A 26,041-nucleotide genomic window follows, 5' to 3' on the forward strand; every position below is an offset into this window, starting at 1 on the left:
TTTGTAGTTATTTTTGGTTCTGTTTTGCTCGTTGTAGTAGTTAATCTTGCATTCCTTGTTTGCTTTTTTTGCTTGATCACATACGTTTGGCATGTCAAGATATGGACGGATGTGACATTCAGTCACATTACTTGTACCTTTATTTGTGTTGATATATATAATCATCGGGAGTGACGGCCTTACCGGAAAAAAAAAGTACGTATCAAGCACCGTAAGCTTATTTTAAGTTGTGGTGAGCCCGTATAAGGTAAGATACACTACTTTGACACGCTGAGAGTTCAACAAAAACATAGTTTTCATATAATAACTTCCCAAATGGTATCTTATTTGCTTATGGGTATTCGGGATTATACGGGAGGTGATATGGGCTATGTAGATGCTATGAAAGCTTGAAATGCTACCCCAATGATACGTATTGATATGAGATGCTATGTATGCTTAATAGATGATATGATATGAGATGATATGTTCTTAGATGATAGGCCATGAACTGCTATGCAATGCTTGAGATGTTATGAAATACGATATGTGATTAAATGTGTTATGCAATGAAAGATGATATGTAATTATATATGCAATGCAATGACATATGATGAATAACGATATGAGATATATGATAATGTACGTCATGTGACCATGCTTGATATGTAATGATGCTTAATATGTAAATGTGCATGTGTGAATGTGAATGTGAGATATGATGATTACATGGCTTGTACATCTAGTTCACTAGACTTTGTAAGTTGCCATGACACGTGCACGTGTAAGGGCCCAAACGTTAATGAGATGTGATGTGATATGTGATTAACGTTTAGGTAACATGAACACCTAAACTATATGTGATGAAAATGCTCGAGCTATTTTACAGAGATGAAAGTGTTAAGCTTACCCGTACGTGCCTTTTCCAGGGTAGTACGTTTGATGTGGTTGCTTGGGTGGCACCTTGCAACGAGGTACAACGTGATGAGTAATACAGGAGGTCTTACCAACCCCACTTGTCTTGAACATACGGATTACTCAGGGATTGGCTTGTCATTCCTTAACGACATTGTTGTACATCCGTAAGGTTGTCTATCCAGTCGGGTGTGACTTATGTCACACTTACAAAGATGTATATGTTATATGAGATGCGTAACTCATGTCACAACGATAAAGATGTTTAGATGTCATATGTGGAGATGCAAAAGATGACTACGCACATTTAGGATGACCCATCCTAATATGAAAGATGTTGATGCTATGATATGTATGTGAGATGATATGTTTGATGATATGTGCCTTAACGACTTAATATGACTTTTATATAATGTTTTAAATGGACAAATATTTTATAAACTACATGTTATCTTACTTAGCTAATTCGTTAGCTAACACTTGCTCTTTTAAAATGTGTTGTGCCCTCAGGTCCAACAATAGTGAGCAGGTTGATGTGAGAAGATGTGAGGCATGGGTAGAGGATCTTGAAGCTGGTTATAGTTTACCCATAGTGGCTGCTCACATTAGACATTCATTTATGTCTAGATATTTATGATTTGTATTCACTATAATGTCGGTTGTTTAATGTTGGGCAACCAATGGATTTCCATTTAGACTTGTTTTGATGATATGGCTAGTAACACCATTTTATGAATAAACCAAACAGATTTTGCTAGTTTGGACTTTTGAAGTTTAATTCCGCTTTCTTTTAACGCCGTTAGGCGAATGTTTTTGGAAATCCATATTTTTAAATGACGGGTGTTACAAGCTAAGTCTACTTTTCACAAGGGTTTGTATACCCCTCTTCTAGTTCCTAATCAGCCTTGGGAAGATCTAAGTATGGATTTTATTGTTGCTTTACCTAGGACTCAACGTGGCAAAGATTCTATAATGATGGTAGTTGATAGATTCTCAAAGATGGCTCATTTCATTCCTTGCCACACTACTAATGATGCCACCAAAGTAGCAGCTTTATTCCTTGAAGAGATAGTTCGACTTCATGGAATTCCAAAAACTATTGTCTCGGATCGAGATGTAAAGTTTTTAGAGTTATATTTGGAAGACATTGTGGAAGCTGATGGGTACAAAGCTGTTATTTAGCACTTCTCACCATCCCCAAACTGATGGTCAGACTGAAGTAACAAACAGAACCATTGGGATGTTGCTGAGAACACTAGTGAAGAAGACTTTGAAGGATTGGGATCTGAAGCTCCCTCAAGCTGAGTTTGCTTTCAATCTAGCTCCTAATTATTCCACTTGAAAATCTCCTTTTGAAATCTATTATGGTGTGAATCCACTAACACCCATAGACATGATTCCTTTTTCCATTGAGCCAAAAGTTTGTGTTGAAGCTGAAAGCAGGGCTAAGGAGATAAAGAAACTCCATGAACAAGTCAAAGCCAGAATTGAGAGGGTGAATGCTAATTACAAGGCCAAGGCAAACAAGAATATAAAACAGCCTACTTTTGCACCTGGAGATCTGGTTTGGATCCACCTCAGAAAGGAAAGATTCCCTTCAAAGAGAAAGAGTAAGTTGATGCCTAGGGCTGAAGGTCCTTTAAAGGTGTTGGAAAGATGTGGAGAAAGTGCCTACAAAGTGGAGCTGCCTGGAGATACCTCAGTCTCAAGTACATTTAATGTTGGTGATCAGATGTCATACCTGTAGGATGATTATCTTTAGGACTTGAGTACAAGTCCAAATTTAGAGGGGGAGGATGATATGAAAATGCCCATGAGTTGCCTTGAACTCAGTTCAGACAGAGTCAACTTGGACTCAGCTCAGGCCATGATAATGATTCCCTAGATGGCACACTTTGGGAAGATGATTGGTGATCCTATCTGCCCCCTAGGATTCACCATACTTAAAAGGGAAGACTGAAATGTGGGGGGAAGTTTGAAGATCAGCTCGCAAATTCGTCCAATTTGGGTCAGCTTGGAAGAAGAGTTAGCTTGGGACGACCAGTCTAGGTCAGCTTGGGCAGAGTCAGCTTGGAACTGGATCAGCCTGGGATTTTCAAACACTTATCTAATTTACGTGTGTGTGGCTGTTCTAGATGAATCTGAATAAGGATAAGAATTCAGTTGTGTATATTTTTTTGTCTTGTTTTGGTGACACCTGATCGTGGGAGAAGAAGAATACAAGTGGGGACCAGAGAGAGAACCTTCCACTACCCTACAGCTGTAGATTGTGTTCTCTGTTCCTATTGGTTGTTTTATAATAACCTTGTACTAATTGTGTAGGGTAGAATATTCCTTGTCTCTTGTATTTCCTCTATAAATAGAGGCTGCCTTTTACTGTAAAAAACAGAGTGTGTTTATGAAAGTTTGATAGAGTTGAATTACATTCATTTTAAAAATATTTTTTACCTTTATGGACTTTGATCTTGGTGGTTTGAAGTGGTCCCTTTATCAATATTCTTGGTGGCTTTGCCTTTATAAATTATTATGGTGAGATCTTAAAATCTTCATTACTTTTAAGTTTTATCTGTATTTGTGGTGGCTCAGCCTTTATCAAATATAGTGGTGGTTTTGGAGTGTTTGTTGTATTTGATTCTGGTGGTTAAGTCCTTTACGAGTCAAGTATTAGATTCTTATTTATCCTTGTTTATTTGTTTCATTGTTGATATACTATTTGTTCTTATAGTCAGCTTGGGTGTGTTTTGTTATAAAATCCAGAAAATCATACAAAAATAGTTCTAATTCTGCTGTGCATGTGTTTTGTGAGTTGACTCAGTTTGACTCTGAGTATTTCAGCTCAATTTCACATCAATTGTAATTTTGTATATTTGGTTTTTTACATAGAAGGTCTCGGGTACATACATGTGTGTGTATTGCTTTTCGGATGTATATTTGTGACAAGGTATGCAAATACTTATAAATCTTTTGAAAATGATGGAGCTAATGTGGCCTTTGAGATTCGGACAAGTAAGTCCTTGGGGTGTCTTTGTATACCTAGCCTACCTAAAGCTTCTAACTTGGGATAGGTTGTCAAAAAGTTCTCTACACTGATCTCATAGAAAGTCAGGGGGTTTTCATATATGTAGATACAAAGCAAATTAAAAAAAAATCAACAAAGAAACTATATTTGAACACACAATACAAATGAAAATCCTTAACTTGAACACACACAAACGTGAATGAAATCGATTATTAGGCAACCAATGATTAGGGGATGATAAAAGGAACATAATAGAATGCTACTACAGGTTGTTGCTTCTTTTCTTCTTCAGATTGAATTTAATAAATAGAGTCTCGGAACAAATCACATCAATCATTATTCTTCTGATTTTCTTTTCTTATAAATCTGCTTCCTCATCTCAATCTTTTTCTAACGACGATCAAACACCTCCTGTAATATTTCTCAACATTGCCTTTTATGAAACAGAAAGAATCGTGTAGAGAGATTTGTTATTAGGGTTTATGGGCCTTGAAAACTTGAATTACGTAACCGCAATAGATATATATGAGATATTTTATTTTAGATTTCAATTTATTTAATGGATAATTACACAATTACTATATAACCCTTACTTAAATTGGTGGAAAAAGGTTCCTAAACGTTATAACCACCATTATCATCTCCGACCACCGTCATGATCATCCGGCGACGGCGACCATCTCCGGCGAGACTTACACATGTGTAAGTTAACTTTCCAATGAAAGTTAGGTTCGTTTCCGGTTGGATACGGTACGGGCCAGAGGCCCTTATCTGTTCTAAACTGACCGTCAAGGAACGCATATGGGAATCGTATGGATTTGATGGGCGGCTATCCAAGAGACGGTATGGGCGAAGAGCTTGCTGCCGGCGCCGGCGTCGTGGTTTGGTGGTTGGAGATGATAGTGGCTGGTGGTGGTTGTCTCGTGAAGGAAAAAACCTGACAATTTTAAACCCTAAAATGCTAAAAAAGTTGTACTTACCTATCTGTAAGTCACGTCGAAAATGGTCGCCGTTGCTGGAGGATCATGGTAGTGGTCGGAGATGATCATGGTGGTGGTGGTGGTGGTCAGAGATGGAAGGAAGAAGAAGTGTGTAAGTTAACTTACACATGTACTATAAAAAGTACATATACTACAAATAACTTTCTTATATATATATATATATATATATTGAAAAGTTATATTAAGAACCCTTAAAAAAGTGAGTACCACTGAGAACCTTTTAAATTTAATCTTAACCATCCAATCTTTTGATCAATGACTAATAATAATAATGATATAATTGCAATTAAAAAAAAAGAAGTTTACGTTTAATAAAATACATAAGGTTATTTGAGACATTTTGTTCTCCCTTTTTTCCTCTCGATCTACCTTTACTCTCTCAGTCAGTTACGCAATTTCACCATTTATTTGATACTAGATTAAACCCGCACGTTGTGCGGTACTAACTTAAAAAAAAAATAAAAAATACAATAACTGATAGTTACACTATTATTCATAATTTATGATAATATTAAAATCTGTCAATTAAAAGTGATTCAAACAATAAATATATAATTTATGATTAAATGATATACGTTAAATATGCCAAAAAATGATTAATAAGCATAAATATTAATAAATCATAAAGTTTTTCTTTTATATACTATATATATATATATTAAATATAATAAAATAATAATAATATAAAGACTATTGAAAGAGATATACTTTTAACCATAATATTACACTATTGATATGAAAAAAAATGGATAAAAATAAAAAAGATATTAATATATAATACAATGAATAAGAGGATGGAGAAACCAAAACTTGAAGATTGAGTTGTGTGAGATGTATAGCAAGACATGCAAATCCAGATAATAAATAAAACCGAATTGTAGTCACACGAACGAACTAAAGGTCATCACAATATATAAAGATCTAATAGACGTAGACTATTTTAATATGTAAATTATTTATTATTTAAATTTGCCAACTAAGCATTCCATGTAAGATTAAATAAGATAAATATATATACTTAAATAATGCCTATTTATCTAACGATTGATAAATAAGCAAAAATCCTAATTGTAAGCTAGATAACGGTGTCACGTATGATTTTTTATATCTTCTCTTTTATATATATATATATATATACTAGATTTTTTACCCGCACGATGTGCGGTTATTTAATTGAATTATCAAAGGTTTTAATATGATATTGATAATTAAAAAAAACTGATGGAATTAATGTCTCAAATAAATAATTGTGATTATAATGTTTGATTTGATATAATGTTTACCTAATTAATTCAAATCTATCTAAATTTAAATAAATATATATAAAAAAGTTTGGAGATGACACATAGGATAAATCCTAGGTGGCAATTTTTTAGGTGGCAATTTTTTAGCATAACTTTAGATTTGAAGAAGGCTTGAAAAGGCCAGGATTCCTACTCTTTTAATATAGATATAACTTTAGCTTCACTAAATTGGGGTCTAGTCAGGTTGGGGTCTAGTTAGGTTGGGTCAAAACTTTAGCTTGGGGTCTAGTCAATAACTTTAGCATAACTTAGATTTTTTAGCATAACTTTAGCTTGGGGTCTAGTCAGGTTGGGTCAGTTTGGGGTTGGGTTAGCTTCACACAATTTACACATAATCTACACAAATGTAGATTACGGGTTTGGGTCAGCTTGGGGTTCGGTTGGGTCAGCTTGGGGTTCGATTGGGTCAGCTTGGGATGGGTCAGCTTGGGTTGGGTCAGCTTGGGCTGAATCAGCTTGGTCTGGGTCATCTTGGGCTGGGTCAGGTTACGGTAGGTCAGCTTGGGCTGAGTCATCTTGGGTTAGGTCAGCTTTAGGTGGATTGGGTCAGCTTAGGTTTGAAGTCAAATTATTTACAAAAAATGCCACCGCGCATTTTTTTTAAAGTCGACGTGTCACACTCGGATTGGCCAATAGGACTTTCTCTCTCTTCTCTGCTTAACATACCTTCTCATTTGATCTCTCTTATATATAATTACTAGTGGTCAGGCCCGTCCAATGGACGGGTAGTCTCAAAATATATTAATCAAAGCTAAAAAATTGGATTTCAAATATATTAAATAGATATACCGAAATCAACTTGAAAATTTGCTAGCTGAATAGCCACTCCATCGGTCAAAATACTCCAAAAATTATCCGTCCAACGAAGAAACATACGAAAATTAACTCCATATAAATATTGATTTCAGTTTACCTCTTTTTTTTCAACTTTAGTTAAATAAAAAATTTATAGTTTCATATATTCTAAAAGTGTAAACTATATATATAAAAGTATAATTAAATATAAATTAGGTTAAAGTGTAAATTGGTGATGGAAAATCAAAAAGTGTAAGTTAATTATTTTAAATTGGGTTAAAGTGTAAATTGGTGATGAGAAACTAAAAAGTGTAAATTAATTGTTTTAGATTGGGGTTAAAGTGTAAATTGGTGATGAAAAACCAAAAAGTGTAAATTAATTTATATTAATATTAAAAAAATTAGAGGATTAATAAGAAGAGAGGATTAGACTCAAAGAGGTGGATTAGGGGTGCCAATATACCCCCAACCTCCTCTTTTAGTTATATTATAGATTATGCACTTGATGAAATCTTTTAAGTAAATGTGTAGATAGTGGTGGATCTTGACGGAACTTACATAGAGATCTTGACGGAACTTACATAGAGGGCTACGAAGGGGGCCAAAAAATATTTTTTTCTTACTTACATTTTTTTATTACTTGTTTCAGACTACTATAGTTAACTTAGTTGTAAAAATGGTATTTCAAATAGTTAGAAATATTAAATTTTTCATAAAATTAATAGATAAATAAATATTTAAGAATATGAGAAATGATACTTATAAAAAAAAAAAAAAAGACGTATAGAAAACATAGCCCGAGATAACAACCAAAACAAAACAATTCATGTGATCAATCACAATTCACAAGTATCACATTGGACCCAATAATAACCCTTAAAAAAAGCCCATGCATATAGTCTCAACTCTCAAGTGGATAACAATCTTAAAACGTTATCTTCTCATTCTTTGTCTCTAAGAAAAAATAGTTTCTTTTTATTTATTTGGTAACGATGAGAGAATGACATGTAAGATTTTATATTATGTATTATTTTTCCATTAATTTTTTAATTTTAAGTATTCTGTATTATTTAAATTATTCCTAATCATTTATATAATTAAAAGAGGATAGTTTTTTGCTTATTTGGTAATTATGAGAGAATGACATATAAGATTTTACATTATGTGTCATTTACCCATTAATTTTCTAATTTTAAGTCCATTTTATTTAAATTATTTCTATTCATTTATTTTAATCATCATTTTTATTGACAAATTGTTCCTAAAACTATTACTAATATTAATGAATTAATTTAAAGTCTTCAAAGTATACATATATCTACTAGATTATCAATTTTAATTCTAATCATCGATCATAATTTTAATACTCATTAACAATTATTTTTCTATTTTCTTACAAAAATATTTATATACATTATACTGTGTTTTTTTATTAATTCAGTGATACTGATATTTTTTCAAATGCGATTGTTTATTATATTATGTTTATTTTCCTGAAAGTACTTATCATATTATATTTAAGAACTATATATCATAAAAACGATTTTCATGATTTATAAATATTTATGTTTCATTAGTCATGCTTTAACATATTTATTCATAAACTATAATTTTATTGTTTGCATTATTCGTAATCCGACAGTTTTTTATATTATAATAAATTTTGAATAATGATATAACTATCAGTTATTGTATTTTTTTTATTTATGCTATAAGTTAGCCTTGCACACGTGCGAGTTTAATCTAGTTATAAAAGTATTATAACATTACTTTGCATTTGATACTTTTGGGCTTTTCCACCTCAGCCGTTTAACTACTTGAAATGGTCCAACAGATCATGCGTAATAATTTTATGACGCCACAATCGATAAATATAGCTTTTAAACGTCAAAGTTTTGCTATAAAAAAAATGGCGACGCAACTTGTTGTCTATTTGCCTTTTATTTCTATGTAAATTACTTATATCTATTTTGATATAAATAATTACAGAAAATAAAAAATATATTTATATATATATATATACATATATATCGGAAAGTGACGGTGGAGTTGTCTTACACCCAACTTGGATGAAAAACCCCTTATATCTGGTTTTTTTTATTCTATAAAATTCACGAGGTCCCAATCAGTTATTCAATATACAATGATTTTTTAAAACTAGTATGTGAGACGATTTTCATTTAAGTTGGTTGTGACAACCATACACTCACTTTTCCAATATATATATATATAGTGGAGTATGTGGCTGTTAGACATCCAAGCTTGGGTGTAGAACCTCTCACATACTAAATTTTTAATATATCTATAAATGTTTGGCTCCCCATGTTTTTTATGAATTAAAAAAACAAGATGTGAGGGTTCTACACCTAAGCTTGGGTGTCTAACAGCCACATAAACCCTAACCTTATATAAATATATATATATATATATATATATGAAAAAGTGAATTTAAGGCTGTTCGACACCTAAGTTTAGATGTGGAACACCTTACAAACTAATTTTTTTAATATTTTTTGTTTAATGAATAAATATTTGGCCTCCCGCCTCTCATTAATTTTAGATATTTAAAAATAAATATATGAGCGTTACACACCAAAACTTAAGTACATAACATCCTGATATAACCGTTTCTCATATATATATATATACATATTATATGTTTTAGGTAAAATAAAATAAGTCTTAAAGTAAAACAAATAAAACAATATGTTTCCTTCACTGAAAATCACCGTGCATTATGAAAATCATCGTACATCAATTGTTTCGTGAATTTTCGTGCATCAAGATCTTGTTCTATTTGTTTTACTTTAATACTTATTTTATAATACTCTACCCATATACAATCAAATAAGAACAACCTTAAAATAAGAACACGATGAGAACACTTAAAAGCTACATTTTGATGCATTAAAAGTCCATACAACTAACATAGTGTATAACTAATTATCATTATTTAAGTGTTTAACAACAGTTTGGTTTGTCAAAATCGAGAAAATCATGTTTTTTGTTTTGTATATCCATCTTGGATGCATATTCATCAAAATGATGCATCCAACAAAAAAACGTGATTTTTTCGATTTTAACGGATCAATGTGTTGTTGAACACTTTAAATAATAATTAGTTATGCACTATGTTAGTTTTATGGACTTTTAATGCATCAAAATGATGTCTTTAAGTGTTCTCACTGTGTTCTTATATTAAGGTTGTTTATATTTGATTGTCCCCCATATATATATATGAGAAAAAGTGAGTATGACGCTGTTATGTATTCAACTTGGGTGAAAAACCTCTCACAAACCAATATTTTAAAATTTTTAATAAATGTTTGGCCCCCATGATTTTTATGGTTTAAAAAAAGCTATGTGAGAGTTTTTTCACCCAACTTAGGTGCCTAACAACCTCATATTCCCTTCCTCATATATATATACATATGGGACCCTTATTTTGAGAAACTATTTTTTTCAAAAACCGTGAGAACTTCTAAATTTTGTACTGAATCACATGTTTTTTTTTTGTTCATTCACATGTGAATCGTAATTAGAGAATATGTTGCAGAAGAAAATTTTTTTCAAAACCCTATATATAGTCATTTATCAACTGTGAACAAAAAAATGCATAAATTTATTTATAAGTTCACAAAAGGCTACTTTGAAGATTTCTTAAAAATTTTTTTTTCTACAACATACATTTTTATATCATTTCACCTATGAATGAACAAAAAACATGTAAACAAATATATAATTTAAGAAATCTTATGGCTTTAAAAATATGGTTTTTAAAATAAGGATATATATATATTATATATGTAGGGAAAAGTGAATATCCGGCACCTAAGCTTAGGTGTGAAACTCCTCACATACAAATTTTTTAATATTTCTTGATTAATGAATAAATGTTTAGGCCCCATGAATTTTATAAATTAAAAAAACACAATATTCTATGGAACACTCACATATTTTTTTTTTAATCCATAAAATTTATAAGAGTAATATAATTTAATTAAAACTCAACAAATATTAAAAAATTAGTATAACAAACTTTATATTCACTTTTCACCGTATAAAATAAGCCATCATATATCATCAACCCCACTTAAAGTCAAACGAGTTTCAAACATTACAACTTGAAAGATATGATGGAAAATAAGTTTATGATCAGAACTAGAAATGGAAAATACATAGTAAGACTGGTATGTATTGTGCTGATCGTTTTTGGTGGGTCTGTTCGTGGTCGTAAGTTGCTGTCTCAGACCAGACCAGACCCTAGTAGTGCTGCACCGTTTGCTCGGTGGTTGGTTTCTGAGAGTTCTTGGGGGATTTTGAGGTATCATTTCTATTTTTATATGCTTATTGTTTCAATTTAATTATGTAACTTGTGATGTATTATAACTGATGGATCATTTAGAATATAGGTGGTGTCATGTGCACCGTCAAACTTTGCCATAAACCCCTAAAATTGGATGTTATACACTATGGTATATAAAATACAATATACAAGTCTATATAAAGCACGATTGGTGCTATATGGCTAAGTTTTATGGTATATATCACCACCCTTTGAATTTGGGTAGATAAATATTCGGGTTAGTGACAATTTTGATTTACAGGTTTATGAAGGTGGAAAAGGCACAAAACACGAAGAAAACAGTTTTGTTTTTTATATATTAATTATCAATTTTATCAATCTTATGTGTGAAATGGACATTCTATAACAGATTCAGGAGCCAGGTTACAATCTAATATCATTTGTAGCAACTTAAGTCGGTGGCTTCACAATGTACTGTATACTGTTTTTTAATTGTTAGATTGACCAAATAGACCAATACAAAGTTAAAACAATTTAACATGTTAATGACAAACATGATGTCACAAGAGCCTTTTTTCTGGTGACAAATCAAGAAAAAGAAAATGATGTTATAATGGTTTAACGGGTCATTTTTAGAATGGTAATAAAGTGTAACTTGGTTGTTATAACATGGACCTACCAGAAGAACTTTTGGGAATAAGAAGGTCTTGGGTTCATGTCCTCTCTCCACCATGTCCCATCATGCCAGGAGAGTCACCTAGATCGGTTGTTTGTGGGGTGGACAATGTCCGTCGGTATCAATCTACATATTTTTGGCATAGCTGGTAATAAATTGCAAGTATAAATTATTTTATGTTAAATCGAATAATGGTTGCTAAATGGGCAAATAGTGTAAACTTTGTTCTATTTGTGCTGTTTGATGTCAAGGGGAAGGTCCATTGTGATACGATTTATTACCCTTTAACCATTGTATATTATTTTCATTTATCGTTGCCACATTTTACTTAAGATGCATGTAAAAATGGTTTGAATAAGGCTAATTGTCACCAAATCTTTGCAGTACCATTGCAGATGACTTGGGTGGAGCACCTTTTGGGTAGGTGATTTTTCTTTGTACTAAATTATTGAAGTAATGATATATGCTTTTGCAAAATAGTCACGTGATTCATGTAATATATTGATGCAGGAATGTGGTTTCATTGAGCGATGGAAAACCCAATGAAGGCAAGGGCATTCCATATTTCTACTTAACCACTTTAGATCCAACTTCACGCTATGCATTGAAAGATCATAGATCTTCATTAACTATAAGCGAATACGCTCTTGGAACTTGTGGCAAAATTGACCCGGAAAACCCAACATGTGCTAAAATCACACTCAATGGGAAGGTATATTATTGGATTATCATCATTAGTTCACTTTAGGTGTAACCACTGCGAGAATAGTATACGCTAGTTGATCTATTTTTCATTAACTCATTTTTATTCCAAATTTTTAATTATAATTTATAGAGGTAGCAAAATATTGTAAAAATGAGAGCAGGACTCCAATTGTTTCAATAAGGTTACCTTTTGCGAGTGGCTTGAGAGTTGTGTCAAAACTTTCTTCTGTTATTTTGTCACAGTTGAGTGAACTCGATGAAAAGTCTGAGGAGGCTGCAACTGCTCGAACTGCATTATTTGCCAAACATCCCGAGATGCCAAGTACTGATGCATATGTGTTCTTTAGTTTACTCGTACCATATCTACTTTTTTTCAAGCATTTATTAATATTATGTAACACTTGTGATGCAGCGTGGCCGAAAGATCATGGTTTCCAGGTGTTTAAGCTGGATATTGAAGATATATTTATGATCAATTACTATGGCGGCCCTAAACCTCTTACAGTTGAGCAATACCTCCATTCCGAAAAGTAAGTCGGGGGTAGTGAAAACCCACCCAAATGATCATGTTCATATGAGATGTAATGCCGCAGTTGTAAAATTCAGTATATAATAAAATCATGATAATTTTCTACCTCTAACACACAAACTTGTTAGTTCTAAAGCATATTTATGAACACATTTCTTCCATTTACAGGGATCAACTAACTTCTTACTAAGTGAGAAACCAACATGATCGCTCGTTTCTGCTAATTCATCTCCATTTATGAGTGTAATTGAAGACCTGGAAATTATTTGGAGCATTCATGTAATATAAATATTCAAATTTTTAACTATTTGTGTGCCAAGACAATTGACAATGGAAATGTATACTTCTCATCATTGATCATATTGTGCTATGTCAGTAATTGAAGATTAACTTCTAGTCCAGAAACCGAAAACCCTAAAACCTCTCTCTAGAATGGGAGATCACGAACTCTCCTTTCTTACCTATGATCGATCAATCTGATCTTTTTGGGAGATAGATTGGCTTATCCGGTAGTTGAATATTTTGTTAAATTGAACTGGTCTAAATTCAGTTTGCAAAAAGTGATGATGAACGCTAATGGGGTTTTATTTTTCAAATTTACTGATAAGAAAGGAATGAATAGTGTCATGGAAGGGGGACCTTGGTTAATTCGAAATATACCAATCTTTCTTAATGTTTGTTCACCAATAGCTAAATTGAAGAAGGATGATATTAAGGAGGTTATGGTGTGGATTAAAATTCACAATGTTCCCATAGCAGTCTATAATGATGATGGTTTGAGTCTATTTTTTTTTGAAACTTGGCAACCCAAAATCACTTGATTCTTATACGAGTGCTATGTGTACGGAGTCTTGGGGTCGAAGTAGTTATGCTCGTGCTCTAATAGAGATTTCAGCCTTGTCAGAATTTCAAGATAAGTTGTCTATTGCTATTCCAGAAATGGATGGATATGGTTATACTAAAGAAACTATGCAGGTGGAATATGAATGGAAACCGCCGATGTGTGTTCATTGTAGTGTGTTTGGTCATTATTCAAATGAGTGTAGTAAAAATGTCCGTAATGTAAAGCAAAAGGCTAAAGTGGATGATGAGGGTTTTACCGAGGTGGTTGGAAAGAAGAAAAAACAGGTTTTTCGGTTAATAAACATAAACAAAAGGTTGAATATAGGCCTCTGATCAATCAGAAGAACAAATCGAGTGCGTCTACTGTTGGGATGAGCTCAGCTACAACTTCAGTCAACACTAGTAACTCGTTTTCAGCTTTATCGAAGAATTCTAATGAGTTTAAAGCAGGGAACATGGAATCTATTCCTCCTGAAAAACCGACTGAATCTAAGTTTGCAGACTTGGAGGAAGATTCGGATGTAGATGAAAATATCATAATTGAGGAGAATGAGACTGCAACTTTTATGACATCGGGCACAACACCAAAGGGTACTGTTCCAGGGGCAAGCACTCCTGTTTTCAAGGTATCCGATGGGTAGTATAGCCTCTTGGAACATAAGGGGGTTGAACCGCCCTCTGAACAGAAAGAGGTTCGACAGGTAGTGCAGGAGAATCAACTTAATGTGTGTGCGATTCTTGAATCACATATGGACGTTTCCCAGCTTTTTAAAGTATGTAAAAAGATTTGTAGATCATGGGACTGGACGTCAAATGGAGGGGTTTGTAGTAAAGGTACTCGCATTATTCTTGGTTGGAATTCTGATATTGATGATGTTATGATGTTATCTCAAACTGATCAAGTAATGCATGTTCAGATTATTTTTAAAGTTCATCAGAAAGCAATGTTTTGTTCTTTCGTGTATGCCGATATTTCTTATATGAATAGGAGAGTTTTATGGCAGAATTTGTGTTATCATAAGGCTTTTGTTAAAGATCGGCCATGGTACTTGGTGACTTTAATTATGCGCTAGATATGGAAGATAGTTTTTCAGGATCTTCTACTGTTAGTATTGGCATGAGGGATTTTTAGGAATGTGTAAATACCTTGGAAATGTTTGATATTAACAGTTCGGGCTTACATTATACTTGGAATAAAAAACCGAAGAAAGGGGTGGGTGTTCTCAAAAAAATTGACCGTGTTATGAGGAATATTCATTTTACGGATAGCTTCCCGTCTGCATGTGCTGTTTTTCAACCTTACAGAGTTTCTAACCATTCTCCATGTGTATTGAAATTACCAAATATCGTGAGGGGTCGAAAACCTCCTTTTAAATCAGCAAACTTTTTAACTAGTAAGGCTGAATTTCAGGGGATCATTGAAAAGGCATGGAATACCAATGTTGGAGGGGTTAACCAATTTAGAGTAGTGAAGAAATTGAAACAACTCAAAACACCTTTTAAAAATCTGTTTTATTAAGCAAGGTAATTTACACAAGAAAGTGGATGAGTTGCGTTCTGATTTGGATGCTCTTCAAAAGTCTATTGATGAAGATCTAGCTAATGCTAGCTTGCGTGAAGAAGAGAGTACATGTTTAAAAAAGTTTCATGACGCAGTCTTGGATGAAGAAAGGTTTCTTAAACAGAAGTCCAAAATAGATTGGCTTGCAGCGGGAGATGCTAACACATCTTTTTTTCATAATTCTCTTAAATGTAGGAACCACAAAAGCCACATTGATGTGGTTAAGGACTCCTATGGTTTTGTTCATTAAGGTGGAAATGTTTAGATGGCTTTTGTAAATCACTACATGAACTTCTTGGGCAAGGAAGGTGATATCTCTTTACAGCCATCACCTGATTGTTCACTAAGTCGTTGGATAGACAATTAGCATCCAAGATAATCCGTAAAGTTACTGATGATGAAATCAAGGATGCTATGTTCTCCATTAGTGATATTAAAGCTCCTGGACCTGATGGTTTCACATCAACTTTTTCAAAAAGGTGTAGACTACTGTTGGAAAAGAGGTGTCACTGGCTATTCATGATTTCATCAGGAAGGGTAAGTTGCTTCAGGAACTTAATCATACAATCCTTGCTCTTATTCCCAAGGTTACTACTCCTGCTTCTACAGACTTTCGGCCTATCTCTTACTGCAACGTGTTGTATAAATGCATTAGTAAAATTATTGCCAACGGAATCAAGGAAGGTTTGGAAGGGGTAGTTAGTATAAATCAATCAGCTTTCGTCCCAGGTAGGAAAATTTTTGATAACATTCTCCTCACCCAGGAAATTATGCATAACTATCATAGAAATGTGGGACCCCCGTGTTGTGCATTTAAAGTAGATATTTAGAAAGCATATGATACAGTTGATTGGGAGTTCTTATGGGCGGTTCTAGTTGGTTTTGGATTTCATCCTGTTATGGTTAACTGTATTATGATTTGTGTTTCCTCCACCTCTTTTTCTTTGAGTATTAATGGACGGTTGTATGGGTATTTCAAAGGAAAGCGGGGTCTTTGCCAGGGTGACCCCATGTCTCCGTATTTATTTGCTCTTGTTATGGAGGTGTTGACCCTCATTCTGCAACAGTCTGCTAGATTGGACTCTTCCTTCTGGTTTCATAATAGATGTGTTAGGCAAAAAATTATTAATCTTTGTTTCGCAGATGATCTTTTTCTTTTTGCCAAGTGTGATTCTAGATCGGCAAAGTTGATTATGGACTCACTTGACTCTTTTAAATAGATGTCTGTTTTAGTGCCTAGTATTCAGAAAAGCACGACCTTCTTTTGCAATGTACCTGCTTCTATAAAGAATATGATTTTAAGTATTATGCCATTTGAAGAAGGAAAGCTTCCTGTTCGTTATTTAGGTGTCCCATTAATTTCTTCTAGACTTCTTTATAAAGATTGTAAAGTGCTGATTGAAAAGATGGAGAAGAGGATAATGGATTGGAGGAACAAGTACTTATCGTTTGCAGGAGGGTTACAGTTGATTATTTCTATTTTGTCATCTATGTATACATATTGGTCTTCTGTTTTTATCCTTCCTTCTAGAATTATGGCTGATCTTGAGAAGACTATGCGGGGATTCTTATGGTGCCAAGGTCCGATGCAAACGGGAAAGGCAAAGGTGTCTTGGAAAGCCTTATGTGTGCCGAAATATTAAGGGGGTTTAGGTTTGAGGAGAGTGTCTGAAATGAATAAGGCTCTGATGGTCTCTCATGTTTGGAGTATTGTGTCTCATAGAAGATCTTTTTGGGTTGACTGGATTTATGACCATAAACTAAGGGGATGTAGTTTTTGGGATATCCCCAACAGGTCTTTTGGAAGCTGGAGTTGGAGGAAAATCTTGTCTATAAGGCCATTGGTTTGATCTTTTATGTGGAAAAAACTAGGGGACGGTAGGGATACTTTAGCTTGGTATGATAATTGGAGTGATATTGGTCCTTTAGCGAATGTAATTCAACCGAAAGATATTACGAGGGCTGGTCTATCATTACAGGCTAAAGTAGCGGATATTTTTAATGATGGGGAATGGACTTGGCCTTCTGATTGGCTCGGTTCTTTCCCTGTTCTTCATAATATTTCAAGCTTTGTCTTACAGGTGCAGAAGAAAGATGAGCTAATTTGGAAGGATACTAATGGAGAGAAAGCTTTCTCTTCATCTATGGTGTGCGATACCATTCGTAGCAGAGAACAACCGGTGGATTGGGTGAAAGCGGTGTGGTATGCGCAATGTATACCACGACATGCTTTCAATCTGTGGCTCATTATGCGTAGGAAATTGCTTACTCAAGATCAGATCATTCTATGGGCACCTACAAGACGAAAAAAATATGACTATGGTGTGTTGTTCACTATGCAAAGCGGCTTTTGATTCACATCCCCATTTGTTCTTTGAATGCTCATACTCTTCACAGGTTTGGAATGCTGTAAAAGGCTATGCAAGTATGCAAGCTGTTTCGAACTCTTGGGGTGATATTACTAATTGGATGATTGTGCGTTCCAAATCACGCTCGTTGTCTAATGTTGTGGGCAGATTAATTGTCGCAGCTACTGCCTATTTCATTTGGCATGAGAGGAATAATAGAATGTTTGAAGTATAAGAAGACACCTTATCAATGGATGCCCCACCCCCGAATTTGATTATGAACGGGGTGTTCCTCAAGGTGACCCAATCTCTCCCTTCCTCTTCCTAATTGCCGTGGAAGCTTTCTCAAGTGTGATTAACCAGGCCTCACGAATCGGGCTCATATGTGGAGTCCAGTTACCCAATTTTGGCCCAAACCTTACCCATCTGTTGTATGCCGATGATGTAATTATAATTGGCAAATGGTCCCCCACATACCTTGAAAATATCTTGAGATGTTTTGAACTAGCATCTGGCCTAAAAATTAACCATCATAATCATTCTTTTTCAGCATCAACCTCACTCCTACCCTCACCACAACGTCATGCAATATCTTTTACATTATGACGGGGGGACTTCCCGATTACATACTCTTGAGTCCCAATGCACATTGTATAAGGTTTGTAAATTTGGTGATGACAAATCTGACATATAAACACTTAGTGATCTTTTGGTTCTTGTAATCTGATCTGGGTTAGACTAAGCTGACACAGCTTGCGATCTGTTAATTGACCCAGATCATGCTCCATACTTTGTATTTGTAAATCTTATGGAATCTAGTGTTATTTAAACTGCATCAACATGTTTATAGCATTCATTCCAAGTCAAAGAGAAGGATTGAAGATAGAAGACCAAGCTGGAAGTGGAAGGCAGCTTGGGATTAGCAGTCAACTTGGAAACACTTAGGCAGATTGGTACCTTTACAAACGGCCCAATCTGTGTCTGACAATCAAGTGAAGATAACAACTTGGATTAAAGATAAGGACAAATGACGTGACTAGGATCCAGGTTGGTGGTTGGTTTTACATATGCGTGTCCATACTCTTATTGGACGATGAAGAATGTGCAGTTGTACGTGGGGGACCACAAGTACCATGAAAGGCACGATTGATTATTCCTTTGTCATCTAGTGAAAGCAGAATATGTGGCTGAATTGTATACCAAGAGAAGAAGGGCTTTCACCTATAAAAGCCTCAATCCTTGATTGTATTTCTTTAATTCTAAAAAATAGCATTAATGTTCCTCAAGGTGACCCAATCTCTCCCTTCCTCTCCCTAATTGCCATGGAAGCTTTCTCAAGTGTGATTAACCAGGCCTCACGAATCGGGCTCATATGTGGAGTCCAGTTACCCAATTTTGGCCCAAACCTTACCCAGCTACTGTATGCTAATGATGCAATTATAATCGGCAATTCGTCCCCTATATACCTTGCAAATATCTTGAGAATCTTGAGATGTTTTGAACTAGCATCTGGCCTAAAAATTAACCATCAGAAATCTTTCTTTTTCAGCATCAACCTCACTCCTACCCCTCACTACAACATCATGCAATATCTTTCACTGTGGGGGGGGGGGGGGGGGGACTTCCTGATTACATACTCTTGAGTCCCAATGCACATTGTATAAGGTTTGTAAATTTGGTGATGACAAATCTGACATATAAACACTTAGTGATTTTTTGGTTCTTGTAATCTGATCTGGGTTAGACTAAGCTGACACAGCTTGCGATCTGTTAACTGACCTAGATCATGCTCCATACTTTGTATATGTAAATCTTATGGAAGCTAGTGTTATTCAAGCTGCATCAACATGTTTATAGCATTCATTCCAAGTCAAAGAGGAGGATTGAAGATAGAAGACCAAGCTGATAGTGGAAGGTAGCTTGGGATTAGCAGTCAGCTTGGAAACATTTAGGCAGATTGGTACCTTGACAAACGACCCAATCTGTATCTGACAATCAAGTGAAGATAACAACCTGGATTAAAGATAAGGACAAATGACGTGACTAGGATCCGGGTTGGTGGTTGGTTTTACATATGCGTGTCCACACTCTTATTGGACGATGAAGAATGTGCAGTTGTACGTGGGGGACCACAAGTACCATGAAAGGCACGATTGATTATTCCTTTGTCGTCTAGTGAAACAAGAATATGTGGCTGAATTGGATACCAAGAGAAGAAGGGCTTTCGCCTATAAAAGCCTCAATCCTTAGTTGCATATGTGTGGCATTCCTGAGAATCATTCTCCACACAAGTTTCTCTACTCTTAGGCTATGTTTGTTATGGCTGAATGGGGCATGGAATGGAAAGCCCAATTCCATTCGGTTAAAAAAAATGTATTTGGTTGGTCCATGAGAAAGGAAAGACCCATTACCAATTATCACCTCCGTAAAATATGCCTCTTTATTTTCTCCACTACCTCCATTTTTTTTTCTCATTCCATGAGTGAATAAAAAAACATCATTATACCTCAACCCACCACACCTATGTTCTTATTAACCAACACTCATTCTCCTCATCTTCTTCATTTCTTTTGCCCCATTTTTTCTCCAGCATTTTATCCAAACAAATTCAAGGTCTTTATAATTTATTAATCAGTTCTTATTTATCTTTATATGAGTATTTTCATTAACTTGTCTATGATGTATAGTATTTTTCTTGATAGTGTTATATGAACATTAAGTATTTGATAAAATGTCACAATGGAAAAAATGAGAAAAAACGTGATTATTATTATATTCTGCCTGTTTTGTGGTATAATTTTAAGATACTTTGTATATTTTATTGCAGTTATGGCTCGGCTTAGATTAGTTAGAAGGAAAAAATTTAAGGAAACTTGTTACATGTTGTTCATTATGGATACAGATAATGAGTTTGGTTAGCTGGTATACTCAACTTGTGAACACTATCATTGCTATACGAATGTATACGTGTCCTCCTAAACCTCGCTACATAATGTTTTACTCACCGAGACAAAGATTCATGCAAAGACTAGTGTATCGAAGTAATAAAACTTGTTATGATCAGCTTAGAGTAAATACAAAAATTTTTGTTAAACTTTGTCATCTGCTTGAGATTGATGGCAACTTGAAAGCTTCAAAGTATCTCCAAATAGATGAACAAGTTGCCATTTTTCTCTATGTCTTGGCTCATCATTCAAAAAATAGAGAGCTGGTGTTTCATTTTCGACGATCTGGGGAGACAATAAGTAAACATTTTAATAACGTATTAAATGCCATCGTACGACTAGAGAAAGTCTTATTTGAGAAATCCAAGCCAATACCTGAAAACTCAACCAATGATCGATGGAAATGGTTCAACGTATATTACTTCTAAAAAAACCAATTTATTTTTCTAACAGATATAAACTAGATACAAACTCATTATTAAATTGGTCATAGAGATGTCTAGGAGCAATGGACGGGACACATATTGAGGTAAATGTACCAGAGGAGGATATACCTAGATACCGTAACCGAAAGGGTGAAATAACAACGAATGTCCTTGCTGCCTGTTCTCATTATATGTTGTTTATATATGTATTACCGGGTTGGGAAGGGTCTGCGCGGATGGCAGAATACTCCGTAGCGCTATGCTTCGGGAAAATGGATTAAGAGTACCTAAAGGTAATTACTATCTTGTTGATGTTGGGTTCACTAATGGAGAGGGGTTCCTTACACCATTCAGGGGTCAAAGATATCATTTAAATACTTGGTTGGATGGACGAAGACCAGATAAGACTGAAGAGTATTTTAACATGAAACACTCGTTGGCTAGGAATGTCATTGAGTGATGTTTTGGGGTTATAAAAAAAAGATGGGCTATACTCAGAAGTCCATCATTTTATCCCATTAAAACACAAAATAAAATCATTCTTGCATGTTGTATTTTGCATAATCTCATACGCAGACAGTTTCTTAATGGTCAAGTTCACAGTGAAGCAATTAGCGAAAATGATGATCAAGATGATAATCTTGAATCACGAGTGGAGCATATAACTACAGTTGGAACTTCAAATGAATAGACAAGTTTTAGAGCAAATCTTGCCAATTCTATGTTTAATGCTTGGAGATCTAGGCATCAATGATATAGGATTAATTTAGAAGTAGTTAATAGCTTATTATATTTCTCTCTTTTTCTATAGAAACTTTTGTTATGACTTGAGGTATGTAATACTGTGTTTGTGTTTTTATTAAAATAGTTGTTGTCTTATTATGATTCAAAAAGTTCTTTTTAACTATCTAATGATATCTGCTTTATTATATTATGTTTTGATATGAACTTCATCAATACTATGAAGGCATGGAATCACAACCAGAAGGTGAAAGGGGTCCGGGAAAGAACAAACGAAAATGGAATGAACTAGAAGATGAGAAACTAGTTGGAGCCATGATTGATGTAATTAACTCGGGATCTCAATTTAAGTCAGACAATGGTTTTAAACCAGGGTTTTTCAGTGCTGTGGAAAAACAACTAACCGTCTTACTTCCCATTTCACGCTTAAAGGTGAAACCACATATTGAATCACGAATTAAGACACTAAAAAGTGACTAGTCTGCTGTGCATGACATGCTTGAATGGAATAACACGAGTGGATTTGGATGGGACCATGAAAATAATATGCTGGAAGCACCCCAACCAGTTTGGGAATCATATCTTCAAGTAAGTTTTTATTTATATAATGCAAGATATATATATATATATATACATGTATATATATTCTAGTGTAGACCAAGTAATATCTGAGCCCTTTAATAGTTTATTGTTGATTGAGGTTGTTACTATGATATTATTGTGCCTACCTACCGGATGTCTTCGTTATTCTATATCGCATCTTATATAGTTTTTGTAACACCCCGCCTTACCACAACACAATTTGTCCGCTTTCGGCTTTGTTTCTGGTTGCTCGGGCAAACTTCCCAGAAGGGTCACCCATTTTGCATTACTGCCGCCCGAACACGCCTAACTGTGGAGTTCTCCTCTCATCCATAGCCAATGCACCCAAAACGCGTTGTGTTATGTAAGGCCAATGATGTTACTTATATCCAGGATCCCCTTGTATGTTAAGATGTATGCTTTCACACCCTCTCAACACAACTCAACGTCCTCGTTGAGTCATGCAAGTGCGCAATGCACTCCTAACAATCCCAAGGGTTGCTTTGATACCACTTGTAACACTCAGCCTTACCACAACACAATATTGTCTGCTTTGCCCGCAGGCTCACGGCTTTGTTTCTGGTTGCTCGGGAAAACTTCCCAAAAGGGTTACCCATTTGGCATTATTGTCGCCCGAGCACACTTAACTGTGGAGTTCTCCTCTCAAAGGGGATCCTAGATATAAGTGACATCATTGGCCTTACATAACACAACGCGTTTTGGGCATTCATTGGCCTTACATAACACAACGCGTTTTGGGCGTATTGGCTGTGGATGAGAGGAGAACTCCACTGTTAAGCGTGCTTGGGCGGCAGTAATGCCAAATGGGTGACCCTTTTGGGAAGTTTTCCCGAGCAACTAGAAACAAAGCCGTGAGCCTGTGGGCAAAGTGGACAATATTGTGTTGTGGTAAGGCGGGGTGTTACAAGTGGTATTAAAGCAACCCTTGGGATTGTTAGGAGTGTCTGCGCACTTGCATGACTCAACAAGAATGTTGAGTTGTGTTCAGGGGTGTGAAAGCATACATCTTAACATACAAGGGGATCTTGGATATAAGTGACATCATTGTCCTTACATAACACAACGCGTTTTTAGCGCATGAGCGTGCTCAGGCGGCAGTAATGCAAAATGGGTGACCATTCTGGGAAGTTTTTCCGAGCAACCAGAAACAAAGCCGTGAGCCTGCGGTCAAAGCGAACAATATTGTGTTGTGGTAAGGCGGGGTGTTACAAGTGGTATCAAAGCAACCCTTAGGATTGTTAGGAGTGTATGGCACTTGCATGACTCAACGAGGACGTTGAGTTGTGTTGAGGGGGTGTGAAAGCATACATCTTAACATAAAAGGGGATCCTGGATATAAGTGACATCATTGCCTTACATAACACAACTCGATTTTAGCGCATTGGCTATGGATAAGAGGAGAACTCCACAGTTAAGCGTGCTCGGGCGGCAGTAATGCAAAATGGGTGATCCTTTTGGGAAGTTTGTCCGAGCAACCAGAAACAAAGCCGTGAGCCTGCTGGCAAAGCGGACAATATTGTGTTGTAGTACGACGGGGTGTTACAAGTGGTATCAGAGCAACCCTTGAGATTGTTAGGAGTGTATGGAGCACTTGCATGATTCAACGAGGACGTTGAGTTGTGTTGAGGGGGAGGTGTGAAAGCATACATCTTAACATACAAGGGGATCCTGGATATAAGTGACATAATTGGCCTTACATAATACAACGCGTTTTGGGTGTATTGGCTGTGGATGAGAGGAGAACTCCACAGTTAAGCGTGCTCGAGCGGCAGTAATGCCAAATTGGTGACCCTTTTGGGAAGTTTTCCCGAGCAACCAGAAACAAAGCCGTGAGCCTGCGGGAAAAGCGGACAATATTGTGTTGTGGTAAGGCGGGGTGTTACAGTTTTTCTTAAGGATGCTAGTTAGTAGACACACCATAAGTCGTATAAAAGTGTTTTTTATAAATTAGATAGAACCTTCAAATCCTTATATAAGTTTTACCCATGAACTGAGTAGCATTCAAGTTATGTTTGGTGTTAGCTGCTATTTTTCTAAGTTAGAAATACTATCTATATGTATAATTGTACTAATCAAATGCTTTCATTAATGCTAAAATCTTAAACTAAGCTGATTTTGCAGTATAACTAGCAAATAAGAGTTTGACGTTAAGTACTGTTATGTGTTTCCATACTTGATTGATTTATTTCTTTGATTATTGGTTTGTAAGGTGCACAAGACTGCAGCAAAATAGAGGTAAAAAATTCCCTCATTACATGGAACTTTGTGTGGTGTTTGGAAAGGACCGTGCAAACGGAACAGTTGCTCAAATATCTGCTGATGTTGTAGCAGAGATGGACAATGAACAAGAAGAAAGTGACGAAGGATTAGAAGAATTATCATTTGACCGACCACTAAAAAATACTTCATCTGCTATTCCTCCTTTAGGAAAAGAGTCTAGCATTTGCCGAAAGAGAAAAAGAAGAAATACATGGGAACCTCTTGTCAACAGCCTCAAAGATTCAGCTGGCATAGTAGGTTCCAAGATAGAGGAAGCAACAAAAAGTTTCACAGCAGTGTTAGGAATCGAGAAGGATCGTGAGGAGCTTCGTAAAAAGCTTCACGCTGCGATGAAGAAAGTGGATGACTTGAGTTCACGTGAATGCAAGAAAGCTGTGCATATGATTTCACGGGATGAGGACTTGATGGTGATCTTTTACACGGTTCATGATGAAGACAAATGTGAATTGGTACAAGACATGCTTAACGGTGATGTTTGACACCTTAAGGTTTTAAAAGTGTTTACTAGCTTTTAATTTTTAGTAATATGTCTGGCATTGTACTTTCTAAATGTCTGTTACTTTACGTTTTCAGGTAGAATGTTTGGAGTTTGTTTTTACGTAATACTCTGTTGAAATATGTCTTTTGACTCTTATGAAACTTTGTTATTTAATCTTATATCAATTTGCCTTTATGTTTCTTGAGTTTACTCTCAGTGTATCTAGTGGGTATTTTTTGGTTTAGTTACTTTTTACATTGCCTATAATGTTGTTAATGTTGATCCGCATGTTTAAATATTTTTTTTAGTTATAATAATTGTTTATTAAACAATGGTATTTTTGTCATTTTCCATGAATTCCATTCCATTCCATCTTACATTTTAGCATACCAAACAAGGTAGCCTTAATGGTAGATTTCATTCCAATAACCAACCAAACATGCAGATGGAATGGTTACATATTCCATTACCACTGTCATTCCATAACCACGTACATTCCAATCCATCATTATTCCATTCAGTCCAACCAAACAGACCCTTACTCACAACTTTGTCTATTTGAGATCAGCTTGGGCTGATTCTCTTGAG

The 26,041-nt window shown here is 35.1% G+C and overlaps 2 protein-coding genes and 1 pseudogene across 2 annotated transcripts; all 3 read left to right on the plus strand.

Annotated features, from left to right (window-relative positions):
• Positions 1 to 11,103: 11,103 nt before the first annotated feature.
• On the plus strand, positions 11,104 to 13,582 carry LOC122602078 (protein CREG1). Its single transcript, XM_043774807.1, has 6 exons — positions 11,104 to 11,337; positions 12,380 to 12,415; positions 12,506 to 12,707; positions 12,944 to 13,022; positions 13,113 to 13,230; positions 13,398 to 13,582. The coding sequence occupies exons 1-6, from the start codon at positions 11,147 to 11,149 to the stop codon at positions 13,417 to 13,419; spliced, it is 648 nt and encodes a 215-aa protein (XP_043630742.1). The 5' UTR covers positions 11,104 to 11,146; the 3' UTR covers positions 13,420 to 13,582.
• Positions 13,583 to 16,853: 3,271 nt separating this feature from the next.
• On the plus strand, positions 16,854 to 18,216 carry LOC122601296. Its single transcript, XM_043774062.1, has 3 exons — positions 16,854 to 17,214; positions 17,506 to 17,831; positions 18,031 to 18,216. Exons 1-3 carry the CDS (start codon positions 16,854 to 16,856, stop codon positions 18,214 to 18,216), a joined length of 873 nt encoding a protein of 290 aa, XP_043629997.1.
• Positions 18,217 to 20,567: 2,351 nt separating this feature from the next.
• Positions 20,568 to 25,454, plus strand: LOC122598856 (annotated as a pseudogene).
• Positions 25,455 to 26,041: the final 587 nt, after the last annotated feature.

Source organism: Erigeron canadensis, chromosome 5, assembly GCF_010389155.1.
Source record: "Erigeron canadensis isolate Cc75 chromosome 5, C_canadensis_v1, whole genome shotgun sequence".
Taxonomy (NCBI): Eukaryota; Viridiplantae; Streptophyta; class Magnoliopsida; order Asterales; family Asteraceae; genus Erigeron; species Erigeron canadensis.

Coding starts and splice junctions, on each gene's coding strand:
- LOC122602078 (XM_043774807.1), top strand. CDS start 11,147: ATGATGGAAAATAAGTTTATGATCAGAACTAGAAATGGAAAATACATA. Junction 11,338..12,379: donor AGTTCTTGGGGGATTTTGAG/GTATCATTTCTA, acceptor AAATCTTTGCAG/TACCATTGCAGATGACTTGG. Junction 12,708..12,943: donor AAATCACACTCAATGGGAAG/GTATATTATTGG, acceptor ATTTTGTCACAG/TTGAGTGAACTCGATGAAAA.
- LOC122601296 (XM_043774062.1), top strand. CDS start 16,854: ATGTCTGTTTTAGTGCCTAGTATTCAGAAAAGCACGACCTTCTTTTGC. Junction 17,215..17,505: donor GGGATTCTTATGGTGCCAAG/GTCCGATGCAAA, acceptor GGAAAAAACTAG/GGGACGGTAGGGATACTTTA. Junction 17,832..18,030: donor CGGTGGATTGGGTGAAAGCG/GTGTGGTATGCG, acceptor TACTCTTCACAG/GTTTGGAATGCTGTAAAAGG.